Source organism: Thalia democratica, chromosome 8 (assembly GCF_965202585.1).
Source record: "Thalia democratica chromosome 8, ktThaDemo2.hap1.1, whole genome shotgun sequence".
Taxonomy (NCBI): domain Eukaryota; kingdom Metazoa; phylum Chordata; class Thaliacea; order Salpida; family Salpidae; genus Thalia; species Thalia democratica.
In genome coordinates, this window is record NC_139172.1 from 6,627,614 (window position 1) to 6,639,602 (window position 11,989).

An 11,989-nucleotide genomic window follows, 5' to 3' on the forward strand; every position below is an offset into this window, starting at 1 on the left:
ATTATTATATTTCAACTAACCCTTGCAACCCCACTTGATTGCTCTGATGAGGCGCGTATTGAACCGGAAATTGACTCATCGGTTGCATGTGGTGAGACCTCCGGATGAACCTTTATTTTCAATTACAATATTAAAGTTGCATCAAACAAAAAGTTAAGCCATAAGGTGCAAGCTTATAATTTCTCTTGCATAATATAATCATCATTAACTTATATTTTGCATTAGAAATTGTTCTAAAAGAAAATGCATCATACCTTTTGAAAAATAAATTAAATAAACGTGGTTAAAATATGTATGCTTGCTAACCTAGCCAGATAGCTTTTAAAAATATTTGTTTTTTTTAATGGTAATCTTTATACTTAAAACAAACACCTGTCCATATCTTTGTTCTTGCGCTTCGGTTGGAACTTGTAGTCCGGATACAGCTTCTTGTGCTCCTCCTTCATCTTCTGCGCCTCCCTGTTGTAAGGTTCCTTCTCGTCTGCGGTGAGGGCATGCCACTCCTTGGAAATTGCCGAGCTGAACTGGAACGTTTGCTTCCCGGGGTGCTTCTTGTGCAGCTCCTTGCGGCGCCTTGTTGCGAAAATCTGGCAAATGCAACATTGTTAGGTTTAAACTGAAACAAGTTAAAGGCAGTGCTTTGTTTTTAGTTTTATTACCTAAAATTAAAATAAATGTTTAAGAAAAATCATCAGTTTCGTTGAAGTTTGCGCAACATCATTATAATTATATTGTTAACTTTATAAACAAACCAAGTAGTTGTTCATCGGCCTCTTGATCTTCGTCTCCTTCATCTTCCTCCTGGGAGCGTTGGGCTTCTTGAAGCTCTGGTACATGGGCCTTCCAGCGTGCATGGCGCCGTTTTGCGCGGAAGCCATAATGTCCGGGTGGTTCCCCCTGTACCCGCCTGCACGGGGATTTCCCAGCGACTTCATCTGGGGCGGGGGGACCTGGCCCGGCATGTGCACCGACGAGTGCTCGTTCTTCACCGACGTCAGGTTGGGCAGCATGGTCACCTGACCTTGCATCTGCTGCCCACCAGCGGTTGGAATGCTGCAAGTTGAAAGCTGGTTGTACGCGGGCGAGTTCACGTACTGGTCGGCCGGAGAGCCGTGCTGGCTGTAGCTGCCCGGGTGGGAAGCCGCCGGCGAGTGCTGATTGGTCTGGATCAACCCTGAAGGGTAATTCCCGTGGTGAATACTATCGCTTGAGTTGCTCCTTGAGTGATGCTGCTGCGGGTAACCTTGCGGGCTGCAAACCTGCGTTGGGTACTGCTGCCCCGAAACAGGGATGAACGCAGACGAGCAGGGCACCATGCTGTTGCCATTGGTAACCACGGTCCCTTGTTGCGGGACGCTGGTGACCGGCAGTTGGCCAACATCTTGTTGGGGAATGGTGCCGGCTGAGACGTACGGGTAATTCATAGTGAAACTATCTAATAAGCTGCAAATTAGTGTTAATAATTAGCTTTCACTGGCCATTGTTTAACATAAAAACAAAAACAAAAAGCTCTAAAAGAATGCTTTGAAAGTAATTTGTTACAGCATTATTAGGTTTCATTAGTTATTATTCAATAAATCTGCTTTGAAAACAATAGAGAATAACATTGTTTTCAGCGAGTCATGCAATATACCTAGCTAACAAAACAAAAACTGTTAAAGTAAGATTTTATTGATAAAAACTGCTTTGAACACATTTTGTAAAAACAAAGGATTTACTACTATTTAAAAGTAAAAACTTTTCGATACATATGTGTTTAAATGCGTTTTCTCATTAAAGCCTAACTAATTTGTGTCAACTTTTGTTTAAAAACCTTTTAAAACAAAACTCAAACGTATATAAGGTTTAGTTTATTTAGCTACTCATATAACCTATACTTTTAAATACTTTTTAAAATTTAAATAACGTTTTAATTGTAGTGACAATATATTTTTAGATAAAAAAACGCTCTGTATAGTTTTTAAAATTTATGTGTAAGATAGTTATATAAACAAATGCATAAAGTTAAATTTCATAAAATACAGCATTTTAATAGTTATTTGCTAATTATGTTTATAGCGGCTAAGAACAATATTCTAAATTACTTATATAATTTTTATATTTAAGCATAGATCTTTATGCATAATCGTTGTTATTTGTATAGTTTTTAACGAATTCTTTATAATTACTTATAGTATAGAAAAACACTACAATATTAAAATAATAACATGAAAAATAAATACAATAATGTAATGTTTAAAGTTAACCTGCTTTTGCGGGTCTAATAAAAAATATTTTGTAATTAACTTACCTTTTTTAATAAAACAATTTGCAGTATTTTTTTACAAATAGTAAATTAAACAAACAATATCTAAAACTTTGAATTAATATTCAGGATCCATTTTTTGTAAACTTGAAGTTCACAAATAATAAATCTATTGATATTATTTTGTAACGAATGAATTTTAAGTAAATTTCTCAAAATGGCACATTTCAATTAAATTCGCTCCCCGCGGTTGTATTGCATTTTGTTAATGAAATATGAAACAAAAGTTAATTTACATTATATTTCATTCAAAAAAAAGTTAATGTACAAAAACTTTGCTCATTATTCCACGTAACTGTTCATTATAATGAAAGATATGTAATACTCGAGCACTCTTATACACAGCATAATTTGCTGTTTCTACGTTTTAAGTCACTAATCACTTTTGTGCTTAGCACTGAACAAATTATCTATGATTTGAAATAATCATACGATTAAGGTTTACATTGTTTTATTCTAACTAACCAAAATTCATTGTTTAATCTATGTACTTTTGTAATTTGTGTAATCTCAAAAGATTAAAAGCTTTTACTAATTTTACTTAGTTTAAGCAATCATTTAATTTTTGAGGATTTTAAAGCAAGGTCTTAAACTATTTTAAACCTTGAATAAAACGAAATTTGTGCTTCATTTTCAAGAATTGTCATTTTATGCACGATTCGTAACTTTTTGTACGAATAAATAATTTTCAAAAAATGTCACTTTTCTATTGATTCGCTAAAAAAAAATTTTGAAAAACCTTAACCACTTATCTAGAGGTTGAAGACTTTATAGTCAGCGGGCCTGATTTACTAGATAATATCTATCTTAAGCCGTACTTGTTTAAAAAAATCTTGAATTTCCTCGTAATACTGAAAAACTATACTAATGTAAAACTCTTAGGGTTATCTTAGAGCTATTTTCTAGTTAACGCTACTGTGTACTAACAATACAATAAATGTATATATATGTAGTCGAAATATACTTTTTGTACTATTAGCTTTCAAACTTAGAAATACGTCGCAGACTCTATCCCAATCCCAATAAAATTCTTCTTATAATGACCTGATCTTGATTGATTCTGACAACCCATGCAAAAAAGTAACCAATTAAAAAATACTAATGGTTGAAAAGTGTCACTTAGAGCAGTGATCTTCACAATAATTGAAATCTTTGCACACTAAACTGGAAAAAAAAGTATGTGCACCCCGGGCTCAAAACTCCATAAAAATATGCCAAAGATTTTTTAATGTTTTTGATCATTACATCCAGAAGAGTGCAAGTTTGAAAATTAAACTAGTGCACCCTTAAATTTTTATGCACCTCAAAATAGTTTTGTGCACACCTTGAAGACCCTTGAATTAGTGCATTAGTAAGCACTCGCGTACAAAACTCACCAGTAAAAAAAGTGTTGCAACCACAAAAGTTCAGCCTTTTGTAAGAGGAGCCTATACAAAAAATGACGTCTATACAAAAGCTACACTCTTATTTAAAAGCGTAACGTAAAAGTTCATAAGTGTAACGTTGTAATTAATCATAACTTTATTTATTGCAAAATTGACACCAGTGTTGTATTATCCTCCAAACAAATATTAAACAACTTTGTATAGATTTTGCTTTATTACATATTGATTATTGAATTTATTGAAACTGTTAAAAGAAATATATAAAGCCTGTAATTTTGTCGAACTAGGTTAGAAATTATGAAAACTAAAACTATGAAAATATGTATTGTAAAAATTTAACATACTTTTGCCGTTTTTTATTCTAGTTTTCTTAAAATTAATGACTATTTAATAAAATTTATTAAAGTTCATATTTTTAAATAAAATATTTAAACCAATCAGCGCATTATTATAGCTTATTTAATATCTGCTATAGTGAAACATGACCTATATTTCTTCACAACTATATATATATATCACTGTTCTAACTGTATAACATAACTATATTTAACTTGTCAACTAAAAAATATGTAGTGTAAAAATGCTCAGTTCAGCTAATATAGTCATCAGATTCCAATTAGATAATTAAATTGGTAATTGCAAGCAATATATAAACCAGGATTTTAAGTAATTTTAAGCAAGATCAACTACTTGAAAATAAGTAATTTAATCCTTTAAAAATATAATCCTTCTGGGCAAATTTTGAAATGTTTAGCAGTAAAGTAATTGAAATTATCAAGTTTTAAAATTCTAAACAAAGATTTTTCCAAGTTTTCAAAAACAGAAAAAATAAAAACAAAAGTAAGCATACTAGGTCACAAATAAATTTAAAAAAACAATTGACAGTAACTTTTTAGCATTCGACACTTATTTAGAAACAAAAACTAAATAAATTGAGCGTAAAACTTTTTATTTAGTTTCTTCAACTAATATTTTCTGCACACGTTTTAACGATCATTAGAGTTCACAACATTAGAAAACTTGCTTAACGAACAAATTTTAGTTTATCTCACATACACACATATAAGTCTTCTTATAATGATTTGCTCTTTATTGATTCCCACAACCTATACAAAAAAATTAACCAATTAAAAATTACTAATGGTTGAAAAGTGTCACTTTAAGCAGTGATCTTCACAATAATTGAAGTGTGTGCACACTAAACTGGAATTTAAAAATATGTGCCTCCCAAGCTCAAAACACCATAAAACATGCCAAAGCCTTTTTTTTTTTTTTTGGTTTTTGTTCATTATATCCCGAATAGTGCACATTTGAAAATTATTTTTGTGCACCCCAAAATATTTTTGTGCACACCTTGAAAACCCTTGAATTAATGCATAAGTACTCACTTACGTACAAAACTCACCATAGAAAAAGTGTTTCCACCACAAAATTTTAGCCTTTTGTAAAAGAAGCCTATACAAAAATGACGTCTATACAAAAGTTACGCTCTTATTTAAAAGCGATAAGTTCATAAGTGTAATTTTATAACTAATCATATCTTTTTTTCTTGCAAAATTGACAACAGTGTTGGACTACCCTCCAAATAAGTATTAAACAACTTTGTTTAAACTTTTGTTTTATTAGAGAAAACGTCAAAGTAAGATTTAAAGCTAACATTCTGCCTTACACTGACTATTTTATTTATTGAAGTCATTGAAAAATATATAAAGCAAGTACCTTTGTCGAACTAGGTTAGAAATTTTTGATCAATAAACTGTTAAAAAAAAATGAAAATATTTATTGTAAAAAATTAATGTACTACTGTTGTTTTCTTAAATTAGTTTTTTTTTAGTTTATTCATATTGTTAAATCAGATATTTAAACCAATCAGCGCATTATTATGGTTTATTAAATATTTGCTATAGAACAACATGACCTATATTTCTTCACAACTATATATAAATATATATGCATCACTGTTTTAACTGTATAATATAACTATATTTAACTTGTCAACTAAAAAATATGTAGTGTAAAAGTTCTCAGTTCAGCTAATATAGTCATCAGATTCCAATTAGATAATTAAATTGGTAATTACAAGCAATATATAAACCAGGATTTTAAGTAATTTTAAGCAAGATCAACTAATTGGAAATAAATAATTTAATCCTTTAAGAATATAATCCTTCTGGGCAAATTTTGAAATGTTTAGCAATAGAGTTATTGAAATTATCAATTTTTAAAATGCTAAAGAAAGAATTTTTTAAGTTTTCAAAAACGTTACAAATAAAAAAATTGTAAACAAAAGTGATCATACTAGATCACAAACAAATTACAAAATAACTGATAGAGAATTTTAGTACTTGACCGTTCGACACTTATTTAGAAACAAAAACTAAATAAATTGAGCGTAAAACTTTTTATTTAGTTTCTTCAACTAATATTTTTTGCACACGTTTTAACGATCATTAGAGTTCACAACATTAGAAAACTTGCTTAACGAACAAATTGTAGTTTATCTCTCTCACACACACATTCATTATAATACCAACTGTTTAAAAAAATTATTAAACAGCTCGTTTAATCGAACCCTTGAGCTTTTACATTTTTATTGATAGTGAATATAACCCTTTAAAGATATGCATACAGAGTTTTAACAATCAAACAAAAACTGTACAACGGTTAAAAAAATGGCATCTTTTATTTTAACTAGGTGGTTGGCTACTTTTTAAAAAAGTTTCTCACTAGTTTAATAGTCACCAAGCTTTTATTTTCACAGCAGTGATACAGAAAGAAACCTGAAGAAACGTAGAAAGTTGAAAGCTGGCAGAAGAGACGAGATAGCGAGATATCGAGGTAGAGGTTTATCCGCACAACCACTCCCGATAAACGAGGTACTAATTAGAGTTTGAACGGGAAGCTTATTGGTAGAGAGAAATGAATAAAAAAAACTTAAATTTTTGAACAAGTTACAAATGTCGACCAGTGTTTCTCGAATACATTAGATTATGAAAATACTATATAACTGATATTTAGATTCTTAACAATTTTTTGATTTAATCTTTTGTTAGAATTAAGCAAAAAACTTAACGATTTTTAATTAGTCAAAATTTATATGATTGGAAAAAGAATACTTTCTTAAACATTGAAAAAAAATAATGTTTGAAGGATATGTGAATTTATACTTAAAACATTAAATAATAATTTTTATAATTTGGTTAAGAGTAACAATCAAAAGTATATGATTTTTTAAAACAAACAAAATAATAAAAGTTTAGTATTTTACTACAGATATTATCTGAAAGTAGCGATGAAACTTCAGAAAGCCTTCCATTTGTAGCCAGCAACAGTGAAGTTAAACAAAAGTTCGATCTTATTTAATTAAAAAAGAATTTTTAAATTTATTTATTCAACTTTGCATCAAAATATATAACTTTACGTGTAATAAAACAATAAATATCAATAAGTTAGTTGTTTTAGATTACATTTCTAAATTTATTATATGTATATGTGTAATTTAATACTAAAACTAGGCAATATGAGAAATTACTTATAATTGACTTGATTCTAATTAAAAATAAAGTTTATTCTAATATAACTGTAGCATTATAAGTAAATGTTGTATTTTTTAACTATATAAGGTATTTCTTGGTAAATAGTCTCTACAAAACTTTCAAATACTAAGTTTATTTTTAAATAATTGAATTATATAATTCTAATAGCATAGAAGAGGAAAAAATAGAAAATAAATCTGCTAGCTTTGATACAGGTAAAATACTATATTAATTTTAGCTTATACTCTAAAACTATAAAACTATTATTTAAAAAAATAGATAGCAGCAGTTTTTCAACTTCGTCTGATGATGAGGTTCAAATAGAAAATGTAGCAAAACCAAATGAAAATGTCCAAGAACAGGTTATAATGAAATGATATATGATACTTTTTGCATATCGTATTTATTTTGGAAACTCTAACCTACAAGTGTAGTTTTACAACTTTATATAAAAGCTATAGGTTTTTCAAGAAAAAAGATAAAAATTACTCAATAAAACAACTCGAGTTTTCAAATTCATTAATAACTCTAACAGCTAAAACTTGGCTTGTAAAATTATCTCCAATCTAACTAAAAAATAACTCTGTCAACTTTTTTATCTATGTCAAGCTTGAAATTATCAAAAGTTACGTTTAGCGTTTTTGTAGGTACAAGAAGTTAAAAACGAAGAAGTAACAGATAAAAAGCAAGACCTAAAACGCTTGTAAGTTTGTAATTAATAAACATACACTTGTGTTTAAAAATTAAAACAATGAATTTTAGTACTTACTTGTTACCAGGACTCACACAAGACAACTTGATTCAGAACAACTTGCACTGCAACGAGCGAAGGTAAGAAAAAAGAATGAAAAGAAAAGAAAAGTTAAAAACTCCAAAGCCTGTTTGATTATGTAATTAGGATTAGTTTTAATTTTTAACTGTTTAAAATGTTTTTTAAACACTATTAATTACTGTTAAAACTAAACCCATGCCATGTAAGTTTATTTTGAAATTATCTAATTGAAGTTTAGAACTTTAACAGATTTTAGTAGGATTTGTATGAGCCATATGAATCTTAACTGCTTTTAAAACTATCAAACATAAGTGCTTGTAATACGTGTTTTACTTAAAATTATTTAAAAATCACTTATGGGAATTTAAAAAACATTTGTATTAAAATATTAAACTAATATAGATTTTAATGAAAAACTTATTCTAGAAAAAACTACTTTTTAAATTTTAAAACATTTTTTACCCAGTTTAAGTAAACATTTTCAATCAAAACTTTTAAAGTATTTGTTTGTAAATTTATAATCAATACAGAAAAGAAAATAATCGAATTTTTGGTATAAAAGTTATGCGTTGTAAAATTGTGTAACATAATAATTATCTTTACTGTGTTTTTAACTATTAAAATCATCAATTCATCGAAATTTTTGTACTTAATATTCAAATAAGATGTTTTTTGCAGCTTGATATTATAGATTTAAATCTACCAGTCACAATAGTACTGAAAATAGTACTCTGTAGCCTAAACTAAACACCACTTTTTAATATTTTTATCACCACAATTAAATGTTGCAAGTATCAAAGTACTTTAGTGTGAAGTAATGTGTTTGAACCTTTTCGCAAGGATCACTACAATCTCGCAAGGATTGTCAGGTCTAAATTTGGGGCTAAATTTCGAAAATGAAAATATCACGGGCCGCTATATATGCTTTAGTTTTAGTATTATCTCTTTATAAAAAATTCGAAATATCTAAGGCAAGTTTCAAGATTTTATATTCACGGGCCACTTTTGAATTTTTGCGGGCCGCATCCCATTTAAAATAAAAGCATGCTCGCGGGCCGCACTTATACACTTCGTGGGCTGTATTTGACCCGCGGGCCGCAATTTGCCGTCCCCTGTGTAAAGTTATATAATTTATTTTTACTTTCTTGTTTGTACAAACATATGTTACCATTTGAAAGTACTTGAATTCTACTAAAATATTAACATTTCTACAAAATAAAAATAGAACATCCGAAAAAGTTAGAAATATTGTTATAAGGAGGACTTAGATATAAGCTATATTTTACAATTAATCGAGGAAAAAATTGTAACTAAGACAATACGTTCTATTTTCTAAAGTAATAAAACAAATTAAAAATATTTTCTTCTTCTACATGTTTTTATTTCTATAGTCAGTCTATATTTTGGTTGGTAAGTGGTTCCTTCTGCCGTAAAAATCTGTCACTTCAGCAAAATTAACCCTCTGTACAAAAGTATTTATCTTTTCCTGCAAAACTGACTCGTCTCGTTTGTAAATAGACCAATTAATATTATGTTTCTTATAAAATCGTTAGAACATATTTTGAAAAAATTTTATAAGTAATAATACTTAAATTAGGTAACATATTAATAAATTAAAAACTTTTTTAAACTTTATTACACCATTTTAGACATAATTTTTTTTAATTTTTTTGTAGAATTAAAAGAAACATGGTAGTTTGAAAAACCTAACATTAAAACTTAAGTCACTATTTATTAAAAGTCAGTTAGTTTATACCACAACCATGTTTCAACCGAAGAAGTAAAAAGCTAAAAACTATTATTGAATCGAGAAGAACAGCTTTTAACAAAGCTTTTGAAACAGATTTTTTATAAATTAATTGCAAATCTGAAAATTTTTCCAATAAAGAATTTTAAATATTCAAACTCTTTACAAAATTTTGATAACAAGATGATTACAGTTTTCTTTAAAACTGTAACTAATTTTTTTGATATTTAGAGTTATTTCTGTAAAGCGTAAATACCCTAAAACTAATCACTCATAAATTTGGAATCATTTCAAAATTCAAACTTTGTTTTTGTATTATAATTGTAATATAAAGTTGATTTATAGATATAATTGTGCAAACAAAAATTTCATAGAAAAACGAATAAGTAAGTCAATTATAAATTAAAAAAAACTATCATGAACTACTACGACATAGTTTCAACTTTTGTAAGTTAAGTAGAGTTTTAGTTTAATTATAAATGTAAAGAAATAAAGTAACAGTTTAAATTTTTTAAAAATAGTTCTTTAAACTTTTCGCTTTTAAATGAAAAGTTCAAGCAACAAAACTAAAATAAGATAAAGAAAACTCATTGATTAAGTTCCAACAATCTTTTCTTTTTTTAAATCTTAACTTCTGTCGAATGTTTTGTTTAATAAAATTTTTTTTTTTAAAGTTCAAAGTAATTGCATATGGTTTTTTTTCTACATAGTCAAAAACTTATTTCCAAACTGGACATATAACGTTATTTTTTGATAAATAATAGCAATTTTGTTTTTCTTTTAAGCTCAAAATAATTTAGAATTAATTAGAAAAACATCAAGTACAAAAACTTTCAATTTTTTATTGCCTGTTAAGTTTTCTCATTTTTTACTTTGCTGATTTTATCATTCAATATAAAGTCTAAAAACTATAGAAATCAATAGGAATATTTTGCTTATGCATGCAAAAGCAATTTTTTTTTTTAATTTATGTTTGTTTTACATAACCTATGTTTTACTTAAAGTTATAAGGTTTATAACAACATATAAAACTATCTTCAAACTATTTTTAAAATAGTTGTCGTTATTATACAGTTTTAAGGGTTTTAAAATCAGAAAGTAAAGTATGACCGTATTTCTTTAATTAGTTGTTATATTGAAACTTGAGGTATTTTAAGAGTTACTATTAAGTTTTTTACTTATTCGTTCGTATACTAACAATGTGTTTAAAAATACGTGATAAACACTTGTTTAGACTCTCCGTCCGATATTTTTAAGTTTTCGTGCTTAAAAAATCCATATTTTGTTCAACATGATAAAGTATTCAAAAAAAATATATATATCTACATTACGATAATCATACATTTAATATTTAATCTCAGCTAAAAAATTCCTTCTCTTAATAACATTTATTTTAAGCCTCGGTAATAATTCGAAATGTTTACTTATTCTCTTCTTATAATTTCATATAAAATTTTCAAAAAAAAGAAGACACATACAACAGTGTTAAGTATTTAATGACACTTTTGTAAAAACAAGTAAGATTTGTTTGTTTTGTATCTAATTTAGTTCTAATTTCTGGTGAGTTTTTGTGTTAATTACTTAATTTACTTTTTATTTATAGAAAATAACATAATTTAATCCCACGAGATTTGCTGAAATAATAGCTAAACATAAAGTTTTTGAAAAAGGTTTCTTGTCTTTGTAGTTTATTAGAGTTTCTCCTGCTTCTGATGATAATAATAAAAAGTACATCAAAATTAGCTTAAGTAGAAAAAAACTTAACATGTATAGTTAACACAATAACAACATTCAGTAAATTTGGTAATAGATTCAACCAAAACGAAGTTAAAGTTAAAATATTTAAATTAAGTTTTAAAATGTTTAGTGATATTCTTTGTAATAAAATTTTAAGAAACTAAAAGATAAATTTCTAACAGTTTTATTCACTTACTTGTAATTTACCGACCAAGAATTATATTTTAAAATCATTATAAACAATTTTGATAACAGTAGTTATAAGTCGAGTTTATTCAAGATAAACAAATCAAACTAATCAAAGAGTATTTATTGGCATAACATTAAGCAAATAGTGCAGGTTATGATAAAAACAATATACTATGAATCAAAATTGTAAAACAAAATAATGCATATTTGAATCTATTAAGTTTAAAACTTTAATACTGACAATAATCAGAAAAAAAAAAGAAAAATTTCTAGTTTTTCAAGACAAAAAATTGATTATATATTATAAAGTTTAAAATT

The 11,989-nt window shown here is 27.4% G+C and overlaps 1 protein-coding gene across 1 annotated transcript in view; it reads left to right on the plus strand.

The window, feature by feature from the left end:
- Positions 1-8,532, plus strand: part of LOC145842495 (uncharacterized) — a 45,452-nt gene extending 36,920 nt beyond the window's left edge. Inside the window, exons 12-17 of the mRNA XM_082949948.1 lie at positions 6,452-6,566; positions 6,964-7,037; positions 7,395-7,441; positions 7,506-7,588; positions 7,874-7,929; positions 8,006-8,532. Coding sequence (XP_082806074.1) covers positions 6,452-6,566; positions 6,964-7,037; positions 7,395-7,441; positions 7,506-7,588; positions 7,874-7,929; positions 8,006-8,120 — 490 coding nt within the window. The 3' untranslated portion in view covers positions 8,121-8,532. The remainder of the gene's footprint in view (positions 1-6,451; positions 6,567-6,963; positions 7,038-7,394; positions 7,442-7,505; positions 7,589-7,873; positions 7,930-8,005) is intronic.
- The last annotated feature ends 3,457 nt before the right edge of the window (positions 8,533-11,989 follow it).